This window comes from Lontra canadensis, unplaced genomic scaffold (genome assembly GCF_010015895.1).
Source record: "Lontra canadensis isolate GAN:19392208 unplaced genomic scaffold, GSC_riverotter_1.0 scaffold111, whole genome shotgun sequence".
Lineage (NCBI taxonomy): Eukaryota > Metazoa > Chordata > Mammalia > Carnivora > Mustelidae > Lontra > Lontra canadensis.
This window is the reverse complement of record NW_022631105.1, coordinates 5364304-5383184: the sequence shown is the minus strand read 5'-3', so window position 1 is coordinate 5383184 and position 18881 is coordinate 5364304. Positions and strand designations below refer to the sequence as shown.

At 45.7% G+C, this 18881-nt stretch overlaps 1 protein-coding gene across 1 annotated transcript in view; it reads right to left on the bottom strand.

The window, feature by feature from the left end:
• Positions 1 to 3620, bottom strand: part of RHEB (Ras homolog, mTORC1 binding) — a 43715-nt gene extending 40095 nt beyond the window's left edge. The window contains exon 1 of the mRNA XM_032840118.1: positions 3438 to 3620. Coding sequence (XP_032696009.1) covers positions 3438 to 3489 — 52 coding nt within the window. The 5' untranslated portion in view covers positions 3490 to 3620. The remainder of the gene's footprint in view (positions 1 to 3437) is intronic.
• Positions 3621 to 18881: the final 15261 nt, after the last annotated feature.

The following is an 18881-nucleotide window of genomic DNA, read 5'->3' as shown; positions in this document are numbered from 1 at the left end:
AAAGAGTTCATTTCAAGCTTCAGTAGGTGGCCACTATGGGACTACCCTGCCCACAGGTGCACAGCCCAAGTGTTAAAGAGGGCCTGAACACACAATTTCGTGTGCTAGAGGATTTCATAGATGGCAAAGAATGTTCTACCTTCAGCATTCTCAATGAAATGTGTCAGGAAAGGATAGGGTAATTTAAAAAGACAGTAAATCAGAATACAACCGGATTGTATTTTATTGGGAACAAATTTAATGATATTTCTCCCTATGAAGTATCCAACTGAAAGGTGCACCTTCTTTACTACCTAAAACATTTTGACAAGGTCATAATTTGAGTTACTTCTGAATTGTCTTTTACCAAACCACAGCACTGTTTCATTTTCTCTTTTATGATCTTTCACCTTTCTGTGATTCTGTCCCTTTTGTTAACCTCAGAGACTTTTACAAGACAAAAAATTTTCTGATTAGAGTCTGATGGGAAATTAGATTATCAAAGCTCTCTGCAGAAGATTCCAGCGAAGGGGGTACCAGATTTTACTTAAGGATTGTTACCGGATACTACATTTCAAACTTAAGTGTAGTTACCTCCTATCACAGGACTACTTGTTTGTACTAGAAACAATAGACCTAAGGGAGCGCGGAACATTTGCCACCACCAAAACAATACAAAGCACTCCCAGAAAGCCAGCCTGCGTTATAGGTGACGTGTCCTTAGAAGCTTAACATTGTAAATAACAGGAAATGTACTTCAGGAAAAAGGATTGTATTACATTACCTGAGAATCACACATTCCTCAGTGGTAATTTTATCAATATTTAAAAAAAAATGCAAAATTTGAAAGTGAAGTAAAACAGTCATAGCATTTAATAGTTTTAGCTGAAAGCAAACTTTTAACAATAAAGTTTGTGAGATGACAAAGTCACAATGACAAGTACCCTACTAGTCAAACTGGCATAAGATACTTAAGAGAGCATTCTAAGAAAGGTGTGGTTTCTAGCTGAACCTTTTTCAAAAAGATTTTACTTTTAAGTAATCTCTCCACCCAACAGGGGCCTGGAACTCACAATTCAATTCTTGAGATCAAGAGTCACACACTCCAGAGTCAGCCAAGCTCCCCCTTTTCTACCTCTCTTACCAACAGTCAGTAGGACCCAACAGCTCCATGTCACAAAATAACACCACCTAGAAACACGTATACTTAAACTTCTCTAGTACAGCATCACATGGAAGCAAACATGTCCGTAAACTCTTATAAGTCTGAATACAGAATAATTCTGGGAAGAGTGGCTAGTACATAGCATCAGGGAAATACTTCCTTTTTTGATGCCAGCGAAACAAAAGACCCACAAACCACAAAGTGTCTTGGTTCCTAACAAAGGTAAACAACTTTAAAATTAAAGGCAAAGGCTGGGAGTAATTTAACCTCTCCAAAATACCTTTTACTTTAATCATCACTACCTGAGGTAGGATATGGTAATATGACATATGGAAGGCACAGAGACAGGGACCAGAACTTAGTCTGTATCTCACTGCAGGCCAGTTAAGCACAGTATTTCAAAAGCACTTTAAAATACATGTTTGTGACCAGAAGGCTAAGGGGTGACCTGTCACATCCAGGTCTTCAGGGAGATGAGAATTAGATGGGGAGACCAAACAGAATGGATTTCAACTGGACATGGGGAACTGCTTTAGCAAAACCGCAATGAACACTACACTTGCTTATTACTGAAGACCAGAATCACCATCTGGAGAATTTCAAGGAGTAAGTCAGTATCTTTAGGACAATCTCTCAGGTTGAAAATAGGCAGCACAGGTAGAGATCACCTGTAAATTTTTCAGAGACTGCTGTCCTCAACGAATGGGCACTGTGGATCTATGTATCTCATTAGAACTTATTCAAGAGGCAGGATAGGTCCCCATCCCATTCTTCAAAAAGCCGAGGAAATAACGAGAACCGAGAAGCAAGGGCTGGGTGACTCAGGCTGCCAATAAAGGTTCCATTCCACATGGGCATTTGGGGAGTGAACTGCTAGTGATTTTTGAAAGCCTCGATGTGATGCATGGTTCCTTCGGAGCTGAGGCTGCTAAGGCCCTCACCCATTCTTCCCCCCAACACAGACCCATCGTTTGGCACTGCATCATCATACAAGAGTTGTCCCTCTGACTCCTGGCACCCCCTATCTACACAAGCATTTCTTAGCCTCTGACTGCCCCTCATTCTAATGATCCCTCCACCTCCCGCCCCCCGCACTTTGACGAGGGAGACGATAAAAGGATGAGTAAGCACGCTGTAGCGGATCTTGGTCAAAGAGCACAGACCCTGGCACCGGCCGTGGAAAATGGGGGTGCGGAAGCAGACCAGAAAGCGGCGTCGGGGAGCTCATCCGATGGGTGGCAGGCAGTTACCAGCTTGCCTATGGCGGTTATTGTCGCCTCCTCCTGCCATCGCCGTAGACTCCACACCTTCGCTGTCACCCCCACCCCCCGCCCAAGATCAAGTGCACATTTCCCTTAGACAGTTACTTCTTAAACACAACGCGAAGAGATAAACGTAATTTCTCCAGGCTTCCGGTTGTCAAAGACAATAAAGCCTCGCCCTGAAGCATGGTTAAGTTCAACGGTTCTGTTTTCTCACTCGTCTTCCGGCACCCGGTCCACCCCCGACCCCGCCACAGCCCCCCCGCCCCGCTCGGCAAAAAGGCGACTGCCACCAACAGTTTCAGATCGATGTCAACCTTCGGGGGTGGGTGGGAAACCCCAGCAAACTTCTGAATTACTTCAACAGCCCGGTTCCAAGTACCTGACCTTAATTTTTCCCGAAGAAAAATAGGACACCGAGAGATCGGAAATCTCGTTTTCTCCACCTTCCTACTTGGGTCGCCGGGCGCACCTAGGGGGCTTTCGAAGAGGGCTCTTTCGGTTTCTCCGGTAGGAAACTTGCCCTCGGTACCCAAACGTCCTTTAGGTCCCTGGTTTTCTTTAAAACGCTGAACTTCGTCACGGACAGAAAAAACCCAAGGTGCTGTTTCCTTTGTTAAAATCCCCCGGACTTTATTTAATTTGGGGCGGAAAGGCCGCCGGCAAGATCGCGCCAGCCAGCCGCAAAAAGGCGGAGAGGAGACAGGTGCGGTGGCTCCCCGCGGCGGTTCCGGCGGGAGCGGACCCCTCCGCCGGCTCCGCGGCCCCCGCCACCCCGCACCTCCCCGTCCGCCCGCGGCCTCCCCAGGCACGTCCTCCCGAGCCCCGGCCGGCCCCCGCCGCCGCCGCCACCAAGGGGCCCGGCCTCGCCGCCTCGGCTCAAAATGGAGGTGGCGGCCGCGGGAGGCTGGTTACGAAACGCGCGGCCGCCACATGGCCGCGCCGACCCCAAACTTGGCCGGGCCGCCGCGTCCCGGCGCCCAGGCGAGGCCGGGCCCGGGCGCGGAGGCCGCGCGGCGCCCGCCACTCACCCACAGACCGGTAGCCCAGGATCGCGATCTTCCGGGACTTGGACTGCGGCATCTTGGCGGCCTCCTCAGCCCCGGGCCAACCACATCAACCGCGGCGGCGGCGGCTCCTGTGCTGCGATCGGCGGCGGCCGCGCCGGGGCAGAGCGGCATCCAGGGGCGGGGCGGGCGGGCGCGGGCAGGCGCGGCTGCCTGGGCTCCTCGCTCGCGCGCCCAACCGCCCGGAACCGCCGCGCGGCCCCGCCCCCAAACACGCCCACGTGACCGCCGCCGCCGGCCCCGCCGCGCCTCGCGTCAGCACCGCCCTCCCCGCCGCGGCGGCCACCCCCGCCCTGGAAACGCACGGGGGTGCGTCGGGCGACGTTTTACTTTAAGGGGAAATAAAGGGGACGCCAAAATGCCCCCGGAAAAGTCACGACTGAAACTCGCTGCGTCATGACCCTCCCACCCTCTTCCGCCGCTGTTTAGTTACGCCAGTTCTTCCCGGGCGCTGATTGGATAGCCCCCGCCCGCCCGCGCGATGACGCAGCGGAAACTCCATCTCCGATTGGGGGCGGCTAGGAGGCGGAGCCGAGGGCGGGGCTGCTCGCCCGGAGCTAAAAATAAATTCAGGCTGAGACCCGGCGGTTGAGCGCCAGTGAAATTTGAAGGATTCTAACCTCAGAGGGGTTGGGGGCGGGCGGGAGGGGCGGAGAGAAGCCGACTCCGTAGTGATTGGTTAGAACGGGCGAGGGGCGGGGCAAACCGTGGGGAGTGCGGTGATTGGCGGAACGTTAAGCGCTTGGTGGACTGGCGCCCACAGAGCCCTTAAAAGGCGCGAGGCACGTAGCTATTGCAGGCTAGCTTATGGGGTGGTTGCTTTCTCGTTGGTGGTTTTTTTTTTTTAAATTTTAACCCCTTCACTCTTTTAGGGTTAGGAAGTCTAAGACTGAGGTTGTAGGTGGTTGCTAGGCGTCGTTCTTGGATGAAAGACCCTGGGAAGAATGGAATATGCATGAATTCCAAATGTTACACTTTTCTCTATAAATGTGTGCGCCTCCCCGGTTCTGGTCTCGGCCCTGCCGCAGGCGAACCCGGCACAGCTCCCCGGAAATACCTAGCACGGGTCGACACCGCTTTACCTGTAGACACCTGCGTGGCTAGTTCAGTAGGCCAACTCAAACACCAGCCGTTGCTGGCTGAGAAGGCTCCAGAACCGTCCTCGTAGGGGCCAGTCAAGGCAGCTGGGCTTGCCCGCCTGTGTGGGCTGACCTCTCGGGAAGGGGACGTCGCCGTATTTCCCACAAAAAGCACACGGGCAACCCCTTTTTTTCCGCTGGTGCTGGCGAAGGGCACCAATGAGGAAGGGATGCCAGCGCTCGAGTCCTCGGTCAGGGAAAATGAAGGCGGAAGCCAGGCCTGAGATGGAGGATGCGGTTGGGACCTTTCCAGCCAGGGACACTTCCATTACGCTTGACCTTCTTGCCCTGGTGGTTGCTAAAGAAGCAGATACTCTCGCTACGACTGTTCCCTACTGTCCTCGGGCTGTTTGATGGTGTTGGGACAGTCACCTGCTGGACACAGCCTTTTACCTTTCCCAGGAAGCACAGAGGAGTGGCAGGATTGGTTTCCTGGGTATGAAGACTTAGAGGTGTGACTGTCCCATCAATATGCCTTGTTGAGTTAGAAACTGGCGTTAGGGCAGAATCCTTCCACCGTCTTGCTGAAGTGCTCCTAAGAGAGGGAGACTGTGTGTTCACAACCTAGGGTCTGTACCCATTGAAGTCTCAGACAGCCAGCTGGAACTGAGAAACATCGGTGAAATTCCGTTTTGTCTTCATCGTCTTTGCATTCTACTCTGTGTTTAGTTGAAATATTAAAAAACATCAGGTCTTAGAGTCTCCAGGAAAATGTATCGTTTTTATCCCGTGAACTGGGATGCCTCTTACCCCAGTATTTTGAACTGATGCTACTAGACTCGGTTGGTTGTGAAATCAGACTTGTAGGTGTTACCTTTTATTTCCTTCAGTAGAAGAACACAATAGAAAATAGAGTGCTCAAATTGGTAAGTATTGTTTTGGAGTGTTTCATGATACTTCTGTTGTGTGTGTGTGTATGTATTTTTAAGTGTGTGATAGGTGTTTTGGCTACTGAGTTCCATTGTAAAACATATTTCTGACTGTGAGTTGCCTCAGAGTTTGAAAGTGTTGCCCTAGCCTGGGACTATCAGGAGTCCAGACTGAGAAGCTCTGTCATAAAGGACAAAGTCCTTAAAGAAATGTTCCGACTGTTTTCAAGTCGTGGAGGTCAGATCCAGGAATTCTGAAGAGCCCGTTATTCCAGAATGGGGAGAGTTGGTTTGGTTTAAGACATGACTCCGGTTCCCTAAAATTTCTTGGGACTGACGGTGTGAATTCACATAGATGTGACTGACTGCAGCCAGACCATATAGGAGCATGGTGGGGAGAAACGTGCTTGCTTCTGAATTCTGGTTCTACTGATTGAGATCACTTGTTACCTGTTTAAGCAGTTGGAACTTTTGCCACCAGTCAATACCTCCACTGTGGGCTCAGACCCACTCTGTCTTGTGGTCTCTGCATGCTGCCTTCCCTCTGTGTGTCCTTCCACTATATTCCATTTCCCCGGGATCTAAGAGTTCTGTCTCTTCCATTTAAATTCCAGAGCGTGGGCATGATTGGTTCTGCTAATTACCACTATCCCTTGAGCGAGGAGCTCAGGCCAAGCCTGTAGATTTGCCAGGAAAGCCTCCACTGGCCTAAACCCCAGCATTGCTGGGTATGGCAATTGCCATTATTTGAAGCGTGAACTTGTCTTTATTGTGGGAAAATTACAATGTTCTGTGAGCATTTTCAAGTTCAATGACATCTTATTTCTAGCTTCAACATTAAAAAAAAATTCCCTGTGGTAATATATAAAACTTATTTTTATCTACCGTTAGTTTAGACAAAGAGTAAAAAGCCTGGGCTTGCTTTTGCAAAAAGGACATTTGTGAAATGATATTGCTTTTTTACATATGAAAGGGTGACCCTGAGTGCAAGTGGACAGGACCGCGTTTTGGTGGTGGTGGTGTTTTGCTTTTATAGTTTTGATGAAGGAAGACTGGAAAAGAGCTACTCTTAATCACGGCATAAGCCATTGTCAGGCTGATCTGTTATGTCTCATGTAGGGTATTATTCAAATCAAACAGGGCAGATTTGGGGAAACACGGCAAGGTCGTTGCATTGTGTGGTCTTGTGGATGAGAGAGTGGTTTTTCTCACCAGGATCTTGATGGCCTGTCCCCAGCGTCCTAGCAGGAGGTAGTCCTAGGGAAAGCAAGTCCCTGACCTGCACTGGGATGAAAAAGATCCTTTTCTCTCTGATGCCTGGGATCAGTCTGGCTCAAACCCTGAGGTATGGAGTTGCATGGTGTGCCCCCAGAAGCGGGAAGTGGAGTAGACCTCTCAGGTCCATGGAGGTAGGCCAGGAGTCTGGGAGGAAGTTGGCTCAGCAAGGAGCTCTGGGGACAGGTTTAGGTCTATGCAGTAGTTGTAAATGGTCTGCAGCTGTTAGAGGTGGAACGTGTCCTTCAAAAAGGTGTGCCACAGTCCCAACATTCTCAGAATGGGATCTTATTTGGAAACAGGGCTGTCGGAGGTGTAATTAGTTTAAGCTGAGGTCGGACTGGAGTAGTGTGGGCCGCATTCCCTTATGACTGGTGTCCCAAGAGGGGAAGAAGAGACCTTCGCATAGATGCGGGCCCATGGCCACGTGAGGACAGAGGCAGTGATATGAGGCTGCTACAAGCCAAGGAGCACCCGGAGCTCCCAGAAGCAGGAAGAGAGCACATTTATGCTATTTTAAGCCCAGCCTTTGGCATTTGGTCATGGCAGCCTTGGAAAACAAATTAAAAGAAAAAATCCAAAAAAGAAAATAAATCTGTCAATTATCCTCAGATCACCAGTAAAGTTTCATTAAAAGTTTGAATCTAGTTTCTGCTGGGCTGTGAATGAACTTGGCCTTCTCCCTAGCCTCCGAAGCCACCAGAGTGCACCTAGTAGGAGCTTTTGCCAGCCATGGGCTGATGTGCCCAGCAGAGCCGGTTTCCCAAGGGTCCCTGGTGGTGGCCAGGCAAGATGGCTGGAGCAGAACACCTGTTCCTAAGAGCCTGTGTGACAGCACCTGGGGGATGCTGGAGGCAAGCCAGGAGGCTAATTCCAGACAATAAAACAGGTGATGGCTTGTGCCAGTAAGGCTTGGATTACATAAACTCTTCAACTTCGTTTTAGATGTGGAATTTACTCACAGTGTTCACAAGCTACGCGAAGTTGTAATTAGTTTGAGGAATGTGTTTGCTGTTGCTTTGGCCTCCTATGGGAAGACATTGCAGCGTGGGGTTTTTCCTAGCATGTTGGGATCCAGGGAGTTTCTTTCATTGGTGTGGAGGAAAAAAAAAAGATTTCTATTTTTGTTAACCTTTTATTTTATTTTATTTAAGATTTTATTTATTTATTTGAGAGAGAGAGAATGAGAAGGAGCGAGAGAGCATGAGAGTGGGAAGGTCAGAGGGAGAAGCAGACTCCCCGCCGAGCAGGGAGCCCGATGCAGGACTCAATTCCAGGACTCTGGGATCATGACCCAAGCCGAAGGCTGTTGCTTAACCAGCTGAGCCACTCAGGTCCCCTTTTTTTTTAACGTTTTAAAAAATAAAAATAATTGACATTTGCTGCTATGTAATACATGGATGGACCAGGACTCCCTCGTGGCCTGTATGACAGATGGTGGCATGTTGTAATGGGTATGAGAGGTAACCTGGTGGGACGCCTACAGCAGGGAGGGGTTGGCGGTGTTGCCCTCGAGGGTGAGTGTGCCGCATATGGTCATGTGGTGCTCTTCAGGGGTCTGGTTTGAGGAATTATGGAATATATTTCCTAAATTCTGCTAAACTAAATCTCACAAAATTGGTCATGGATCCGAAGAGATTTCCTTCAAAGAAACCATGAATTAGTGATGAGAATAAAAGTGCAACATAAGTAAACACTCAGCAGAATGGCAGAGCTGACACCTGTTCCTGGTGGGAGCTCTCTGCCAGCTCCACTAAAGGTAAACCTGATAACCGACGTCAAAACTGACAAAAGAAGCATTTAAAATACAGATTCCCATCGACATCATTAAGGATGACTAAGTATGATTATTCCTTGATGTTCGCTAATGATATATGGTGAGTATTCCTTAACAAACAGCAAGATGTCTGAAAACCAAGCATCCAAAACACTATGGCAAACTTTGTAAAGTGTTTCTGCCTTTTTTTTTTTTTTTGGTAAAATTTCAAGCATGTATGTAAAACTAGACAGATTGGTATAACGAGCCCCAGCCTATTACCTAGTCAGTATTTACTGAATCATGGACCATCCTGTTTCATCTATACAACACCTGCTTCTCCCAGCCACCTGTGGATCATTTTGAAGCAAATCCTAGACACCATACCATTTTATTCACAAATAGGCCAGTATTTTCCTTGAAAGATGACTCTTTACAAAATAAAACATGCCATTTTTACACCTAAATCAAAACCAGTTAAGGCCTTGTTAATACCACTAGATACCCAGACTATTCAATGTCTATGAATGATTCATAATTTTAACCGTTTATTGAAATTCAAATTTAAAAAAGCCTATGTCATGCAGTTTGTTGCTATATGTCTCAAGTTTTTAAAAAATAAACTTTATTTTTGAGAACTGTTTTAGACATATAGGAGAACTGCAAAGATAGTATAGAGAGTTCTCCTATGCGTCGCGCCCAGTTTCCTCATTCTTAACATCATACGTCAGTGTGGTATGTTAGTTAGAATTAACCAGTATTGCTACTTTATTAGTAACTAAAGTCTGTACTTTATTCAGATTTCTTCAGTTTTCTTCGAATGTCCTTCTGTTTCACCTTCTCACTAATGTTTACTCATTGCATCTCTTTAGGCTCCTTTTGGATGTGATCGTTTCCTCAGACTTTTCTTGTTTTTTATGACCTTGACAGTTTTGAGGAGTGCTGCCCGGGTGTTTTATAGATTGGTATTTGTCTGATATTTTTCTCAGGTTTAGACTGGAAATTTGGGTTTGGGAGGAAGACCACAGAGGTAAAGCACCATTTCCATCACATCCTAACAAGGGTATATGCTATCAACAGGGCTTATCACTGTTGATATTGACCTTGATCTCCTGGCTGAGGTGGCATTTGTCAGATTTTTATACCTTTTTTTCCTCCCCTTCACACTGCCTTCTTCGAAAGGAAATTACTGTGTACAGCCCTCCCAAACTGGGGAGTTAGGCTTTACCCTAGTTTCCTTCTACTTGAAGAATTTCCTTTGGCATTTCCTGGAGTTTCCTGGCCACAAACTCAGCATTTATTTATCGGAAAATTGTCTTTATTTAATTTTTTTTAAAGATTTTATTTATTTGACAGGCAGAGATCACAAGTAGGCAGAGAGGCAGGCAGAGAGAGGAGGAAACGGGCTCCCTGCTGAGCAGAGAGCCCGATTCGGGGCTTGATCCCAGGACCCTGGGATCATGACCTGAGCCAAAGGCAGAGGCTTTAACCCACTGAGGCACCCAGGTGCTCCTCTTTATTTCATTTCTTTAACTTTTTATTTGAGATAATGATAGATGGGATGCCTGGGTGGCTCAGTTGGTTAACTCTGCCTTCAGCTCAGGTCACAGTCCTGGGATCTAGCCCCATGTCAGGCTCCCTGCTCAGTGGGGAGTCTGCGTCTCCCTCTGCCTGCTGCTCCCCCTGCTTGAGCTTTCTCTCTCTCTCTGACAAATAAAATAAAATCTTAAAAAAAATGAAATATAGATTAACTTGTAGTTTTAAAAATAGTACAGGGCAGTGTATCAATAGTAATGTCTTACAGTAGTAATATCTTACGTAAACCTACTACAATATCAAAACCAAGAAATTGAAATTGATAGACTCCATAGACCTCATTCAGATTTTTACCAGTTTAACAAGCACTTGTGTGTGTGTAGTTCTCTTCAACTTTATTACATGTGTAGATTTGTGTAACCAAAACCACAGTCAAAATACAGAGCTGTCCCATCACTGCAGAGGTCTTCTCATGTTATCCTTTTACTTCCTTTCATTTTTTGAACACTTTTTTGCTGAATTTAGAATTTTAGGTGGACAGTATGTGTTTTGTGTATTTTAGTACTTTAAAGTTGTTCCATTTTCTTCTGCCTTCCAATTTTCTCTAGTGAGAAATCAGTGATTATTTCGTTATTTCCTCAATGTAATACCTGCTTTTAAGACTAAAATTTTGTTTATTTCTTTTTAAAGATTTTGTTTGAGAGTGAGCATGAGCAGGGGAGAGGGGCAGAGGGAGAGGCAGAAGCGGCCTCCCGGCTCAGCAGAGAGCCCAACAGGGGGCTCAGTCCCAGGACCCTGGGATCATGACCTGAGCTGAAGGAAGATGCTTAACCAACTGAGCCATCCAGGCACCCTAAGACTACAAAATTTTATATTTTCTCTTTATTTTTGGTGTTCAGAGTTTATGATGTGTTTGTGTGTAGTTTTCTTTGCCTTTGTGCTGTGTAAATTTACTGAACTATTTTTGATCTGATTTGGAAAACTTCCCCGTCAATATTTCTTCAAATAGTTTTTCTGTCCCATACTCTGTCCTTCTACTTTGAGACTCCAGTTTCACACATCTTAGATGCTTTGATAGCTTTCTGCCAGTCATTGAGCCTCTGTTCTTTTCTGTATTCCCCCCCACCTTCCTAATTTAGTGATTTAAAAAAAAAGGGTAACGTCTTTCATTTTTATGATTTGCCTTTTGTTCTCTTTTGTAGTTTCTCTTTTCTCCTGAAATTCTCTTCTCTCTACCCCATATACCCTTATTTTCTCTAGGTTAACACACTTATTGTTATTTTTAAATCCACTAACTGTAGCATCTGGAGCATTCACAGGTCTGCTTTTATTGAGTGACTTTTCTCTTGATTATAGGTTGTTTTGTTTTCACATCTAGTACTTTTTGTAGTGGACATTATGGATGATGTAAAAATTCTGGATTCTGAGAATGAGCTTTATTTTAATACTTATATATGGCAAAATGTATGGAGCAAAGTTCTTTTTTTTTTCCTCACATGAATATCCAATTGTTCCAGCACCAACTGTTGAAAAGACTTCCCTTTCTCCACTGAATTGTCTTTGTATCTTTGTCAAAATTCAGTTGCCCATATATGTGTGAGGCTATTTCTGGACACTTTTTTGTTCCACTGATGTATTCTTCTGTCTTTACATTAACACTATACTGTCTTGATTGCTGTAGCTTTATAATAAATCTTGAAATCTGGTCATTTTATTCCTCCAAACTTGTTCTTCTTTTTCAAAGTTGTTTTAACTAATCTAGTCCTTTGCATTTTCATATGAATTTTAGAATCCACTTGTCGCTTTCTACAAAAAGTCCTGCTGGGATTTTGATTGGCACGGTTTTGAATCTATAAATCAATTTGGGGAGGAATCACATTCTAGCAATATTGAGTCTTCTGACCCATGCATAAGCATGAGATAATAGAAAAAAAAATATATGCATGCTTTGGTTCCTGGCACAGAACTCGTAAAATACTTGTAACTTACTAAGTAATAACATTAGGAGCAGGGGCACCTGCTCAGTCAATAAGCGTCTGCCTTTGGCTCAGGTTATGATCCCAGAGTACTGGGATTGAGCCCCGTATCGGGCTTCCTGTTCTGCGGGAAGCCTGCTTCACTCTCTCCCACTCCCCCTGCTTGTGTCTTTCTCTGTCACTGTGTCTTTCTCTGTCAAATAAATAAATAAAATCTTAAAGAATTAGGAGCATTTCTTGTTCTAATATTTGTCTTTGACTCCATTCCTGACACAGGGTTCCTAAAACCCTTATAAATTTCTAAGGTGAGAAGAGCACCTTTTGTTCTAATGAGGAGACTCTGGGCCTTAGAAAGACCAATCCATGATCAGAAGCTTGGAATTTTCATCCCTCCCCACCCATCTTCTTCAGAAGGGTAGAGGCACTGGAAATGGTTAATAATTGATCATGTCTATGTAGGGAAGCCTCCATAAAATCCAGTAGTACTAGGTCAGAGAGATTCTGGACTGGTGAACCTGTGGAGGTGCTGGGAGAGTGGCACCCCTTCCCTCATACGTTGTCCTATGCACCTTTTCTATTGGGTTGTTAATCTGCGTCCTTTAAGTATCCTTTAATAAACTGGTAAATGCATTTCCTTGAGCTCTGTGAGCTGTTCTAGCAAACTAATTGAACCCAAAGAGATGGTTGTGGGAATATCTGATTTATAGCTGGTGAGTCAGAAGCACAGGTCACAACATGGACTTACAATTGGCATCTGGGTGAGGGTGGGGCAGTCCTGTGGGATTGAGCCCTTAGCCGGTGCTCTCCCCAGGCAGATAGCATCAGAATTGAATTGGCTTCTTGGACACACCACCAAGAATGGTTTGCTGGTTTTGGGGGAGAAACATCACACATTTTGGTGACTAGAAGTGTCAGAAGTGTCCTATGTGAACCGTAAAGGAAACTCACAAGAGACAACTGGGTTTTCCTCTGCTCAGAAAGGAAGATCTGAGTTTTTCCATTACAGGAAGGGACCTCACTCTATTTAGGTCTCCATTAATTTCCCAGCAATATTTAAAAGTATTTTTCACTGCACAGGCTATAAATATCTGTTATAAAGTGTAAGTATTTTGTATTTTGATACTATTATAAATGGGATTAAAACATTTTCAATTTTTTTTAAAGATTTTATTTATTTATTTGACAGAGAGATCACAGGTAGGCAGAGATGCAGGCAGAGAGAGGGGAGAAAGCAGGCTCCCTGCTGAGCAGAGAGCCCGATGTGGGGCTTGATCCCAGGTCCCTGAGACCATGACCTGAGCCGAAGGCAGAGGCTTTACCCACTGAGCCACCCAGGCACCCCAAAACATTTTCAGTTTTTGATTGCTTCTTGCTAGTACACAGAAATACAATGATTTCTGATTATTGATCTCTTATCCTAAAACTTTGCTAAACTTAACTAGTTTCAGTAGATTTTTCATAGAGTTTATTGGCTTTTCTGCAGGGGTGATAATGTAGTTTTTACTTGTAACATGTCATTTTGGGTGCTTTCAATATAATTTTCTTGCCTTGTTACACTATAACGTTGAACAGAAGGGGTGAGAATGGATATCCTTATCTTGTCTTTGATTTAGGGGGTAAGCAGCCCAAATTTCACCGTTAAGTGTGGTGTTTATTTGATAAGATACAATTGGATTAGATTCTCAGACTTCAGCAAGAGATCGCTATGTCTTAAAATCATCACAAAAAGAGAAATGTAGCCTGGTATGCCATTTCTCGAGAAATGCTGATCACCAAGGGAAGGACTTCAGTTTCGAATGAGTGCCCTGGGTTTGAATTCCTGCTCTGCCTCCTGAAGTGTGCATAGCCTTGGGTAAACTACCTTACCTTCTCGTGCCTCCCAGACCTGCAGTGATCTAACTTTGGGGGATGGCTTGGCGTGTTATCTTGTCCCTTCCCCTCACCTTCCCTCTTTGCTGGGATTGGATTAAATGCTTGATTCTGTCCTCAGTGTGACATACAGTGTATGATAGGACACTGAATACGAAGTTTCCTCTGAATCTTGTTTTCCAGTTATTCTGTGATATTGACTTTTTCCTGAATTATTTCATAATAGTAGTTTATTTCTTGTTACTTGTTCTTAATATGTGGTTTTAGTTAAAGATTTCATTTCTAAGGAGAAGCCAACTTTCCTTTGATTTTAATGGAGGGAAGATTAACTGGATAAATCTTTTGAAATTAAAGCAACTCAACCAAAACACAAACATGAAAGGAGTATCAAATGCTTCCCTGAACTAGAAGGGTACCCGTCCCAGAACCAATAAAGTTGGGAGGGCTCTCACTGCTTGACCTTGAAGGAGGTAGCCCAGAAAAAAAGAAAATCAACTGCCTTAGTTAAGAGAGGAACAGCCAGCTGGAGAGGAACCAACCAGAAGCCTTGGAGGCAGCTCTTGGCTGGGGGAAGAAAGCAGTCTGATCTCGGTGTGTAGTGCACAGGTCTTCCCTGAACTGGGCAAAGCCAGGCTTGGTTCATAAGTCTCCTTTGTTAGTCGGATGTGAGCATGACCAAGGTCAGGATCAAACAGGAAACTTACAATATGGGTTAGATGTTTTAAAAACAAAACAAAACAAAACTGGCGATGTGCCCTGATAAACTACAAGAAAGAAGCCAGCTTGAATTTATTGTGCATAAGAAAATTTGGCTGTTAATTTCCTTCCACAAGGATTAAAATTTTTTAAGATTAATGCAAGCATAAAATTAGTCAACTGTCAGTGGTTCAAGAAAATTTGTCATTCAGTATATCATACACTGAATGGTAAAAATATTTAAACCAGATAATTTAGGGAATAAGCTGTGTGCCCTTGTTCGACAGTGGATTACCTTATAGAACTTAGCTTAGCAATACATGAATTCTAAACTGAAATATCCCATTCTGATTCAGAGTATAACTTTATCTTAGTGTTTGCTGAGACATAGAAGCTTATCAGTAACTTGCCTGCTAATATTAGATAAAGGTCACTATATTAGTACATTGTGTTTGTATGGACAGTTTTATTTCCCACTCAACTGAGCAGATTAGGGCAGGAGTTCCCTGGTTAATTATACAGTTGTTTTCTGGGGAGATCTTGGAAGGTTATTCATGCCCATAGCGCTCTTCTGGGGGTTTCCTCCTTTATGGGTCGGCATGTTCTGTGCAATGTGACTTTGTAATTCTGGCCCACTGCTGGCTGGGTCAGGATGGGCACCTGACTCAAGGAGAGCCGATTTATACGTTGATCTGTGGCCTGCTCAAAGTTCCTCTCGAAAGGGTCATCTGTATTGCATGGTGATTGGCTTAGTCAGTCTGATCCTCTTGGAGTTTGAATGTAAACCATGAAAAGTGGGCCGTTAGAAGCTGTAGAAGCCGAAAGACCCACAGGGAGATGGAAGCCTTGAGCAGCAGAAGGCATAAAGCAGAGAAAGGCACAAGATAGAAATAGTGGGTGCTGCCGCTGTTCCTGGGGTGACAGCTGGACCGGAGTGGGAGAGCCATGCTCTGAGATGCCAGCCGTGCCAGGTTGAGGTTTCTCTCTGCTTCACCCTTCAACATAATGTCCCCAGGGCACGGACCTATGGCTTCTTCACAAGATCCAGGACACCAAACAAAGGCTTAGCTTATTTAACTGACCTGTTCTCGGTACAGGTGCACCTGGGAGATACTGCAGGCTGGGATCCAGACCACTGCAATAAAGCTGATATTGCCATAAAGCGGGTCCAAGGAATGCTTGGTTTCCCAGGGCACAGATGTTCTGTGCACGCCCTACTGCAGTCTGTGAACTGTGCAACAGCACTGTGCCTAAAACGACAACGTACATGCCGTCACTGAAAAAGACTTTATTGCTAAAACGTGCGACCCACCATCTGAGCTCTCCGAGGGTTGGTCTTTCTGCGGGTGGCGGGTCTCCGCGGCGCTGCCGGCTGCTGACCCGTCGGGGTGCTGGGCGCTGGAGGCCCGCGGGGCCCTGCGGTTTGTCGCACCGATGGCCCTTCTGTCCCGAACGGTTGCTCGGTGGCAGGCGGTGCCGCCCGATGGCGTTTAGCCCACGGAACCGCCTTCGGAACTGGAGTCCGTCCCCTCGAGCCCTGCCGCCGCTTCATCCGCGCGGCTCCGGCGTGTTCTGATCCCTCCGTCGTGGCTCCCACCGGCAGCTCAGGACGCCCCTCGCTCTGCTCGTCCCGAGGACGCGCCTCCACGTGCCGTCCCGCCTGACCCTGCGCTCGCAGCAGCTGCGTCCCCTCCTCGGGCTCCGCTCCTGCTTCTGGTCTCTTGCTGCTTCCTTGTTGCATTTCCAGAGCCCAGGCAGAGCCGACTTGGCCTGGTTCTTAGGCGCCGCGGGGTCTCAGAGCGGTCACGGAGCACTGGCTTCAGCTCCAGGTCACCGGCCGCGTTGGCCCCTCGCGAGAGGGTCGCCTGCTGTGAAGCTCTGAAGCCGGGCGCTGCCTTCTCCTCTCGGGCTGAGAGTCCCAGCGGGCATCTTGCAAGAGAAGGCTGTTCCGGCTGCGCTGAAAACCTGTTGTTCAGGGCGGGCCCCGCATCGGTGATCTCCGCTCGATCGTCTGCAAACCTGGCCGCTTCGCCTTGCACTTGGGTGTTGCGGAGATGGCTTCCGTCCTGGAGCCTCCTGAACCCGCCCCGGCCGGCCGCAGACTTTCCTTCTGCAGGTCCTCACCTCCCCGCTGTCCCCGCACGGAGGAGAGTCCGGGCCTTGCTCTGGATTAGGCTTTGGCTTAAGGGAATGGGTGGCTGGTGTGGTCTCCTGTGCAGACCACTGCCACTGTCTCCAGGCCAACAGCAAGGCTCTCTTGCCTTCTCGTTTTGTTTGCTCACTGAAGTAGCACTTTTAATTTCCTTTAAGAACTTTTCCTTTGCATTCACAACCTGGCTCACTCTTTGGCAGAGAAGGTCTAACTTTTGGCTTACCTTAGCTTTTGATATGCCTTCCTCACCGAGCTTCATCATTCCTAACTTTTTATTTTTATTTATTTATTTTTAAAAATTTTATTTATTTATTTGACAGAGACAGAGATCACAAGAGATCGATCTAAGCAGAGAGCTAGATGTGGGATTTGATCCCAGGACCCTGAGACCATGACCTGAGCCGAAGGCAGAGGCTTAACCCACTGAGCCACCCAGGCGCCCCAATCCTAACTTTTGATTTAAAGTGAGAGACATGTGTTTCTTCCTTTCATTTGAACACATAGAGGCCACCATAAGGTTATTAGTTGGCCTATTTTCAATATTGTTGTGTCTCAGGGACTAGGGAGACCTAAGGAGAGGGAAGGATGGGGGAAATGGCCAGTCCGTGAAGCAGTCAGAACACACACAACATTTATTAAGTTTGCCATCTTATGTGGGTGTGATTTGTGGCACCCACATACGATTACAGTAGTAACATCGAAGATCACGGATCACCATAGTGAATATAGTAATGAAATATTACTATATGAGAATTATCAGAAGGTGACCCAGAGACACAAAGGAAGCAAATGCTTTTGAAAAAAATCGTGCTAATAGACTTGTTTGATGAGGGGTTGCCACAAACCTTTAATTTGTAAAAAAACAAAAACAAAAACCAATATTGTGAACACCACAAAGTGAAGCACAATGAAAGAAAATAATTACATTGCCTGTAGTGGCTCCTGATATCACTGGGTGAGCTTGGTTCAGTGTTGGCCATCAGTGTTGTCTGTATTTAGTCAGAATATGTACAGAGGGAGAGATGGGAGCACCAGTGAGTACTACAGGCAAGAAAAATATTAGGGGGTGGGGTAACTAAAAATCTATAAAATTGGAGGATATGTCTTAGAATTTATGACCGTTCATTACTTTTCAAACTTTGGATTGTGTAAGTAGATTTCCACTGAGGAAGAGTTGTTGATGATGACATAATTTTAGTTTTTTCACTCATGAGCCTCTTTCCCCATTTAAGTAATTTTGCTGCAAATAGGGTAAAGAGCAGAGGCAGTCAAGCTTACTCACCACTGGAATGTAAATTGGTACAGCCACTGTGGAAAACAATAATGGAGTTTCCTCAAAAACTTAAATAGAGAAATATCATAGGATCTAATCATTCCATTATTGGGTATTTGCCAAAGAGATATTTACCCCTATGTTTATTGCCCCACTATTTACAATAGCAAAGGATGAGATAGGGCCATTTAAGACAACATGGGTAGATCCAGAGGGTATTTTACAAAGTGGAATAAATCAGACTGAGAAAGACAAATACCATATAATTCCACTTATAAGTGGAATCTAAAAACAGAAACAAACTAAAACAGAATCAGACCAATAGATACCGAGAACAAATTGATGGTTGCTGGAGCAGGGGTGGGGAGGGGGGGAATAGGTCAGGCAAAATGGATGCAGGGGAGAGGGAGACACAGGCTCCAGTTATGGAATGGGTAAGTCATCGGAATAAAAGACACAGCATAAGGAAAATATGGTCAATGATACTATAATAGCAATGTAACAGGACAGATGGTAACTATCCGTATGGTGAACATAATAGGATGTATAAACTTGTCAAATCACTAGTACACCAGAAACCAGAAGCAAATGTAACTTTGTGTGGTGACTATTCAAAAAAAAAAAAAAAAAAAGATTACCCACCATTACTAAGTAGGTCCGCACAACCAAAGGCTTAACCTTTGATTCAGGTTTCTTAAGGCACTGTTTCTTAGTCTGCTTGGGCTGTTATAACAAAGTGCCGTAGATGGGATGGCTTGCAAAAATCGATTTATATCTCTTAGTACGAGAGACTGGAAGTCTGAGATGAGGGTATCAGCATGGTTGGGTGAGGACCCTCTTCTGGGTTGCACAATTCTTACTGTGTGC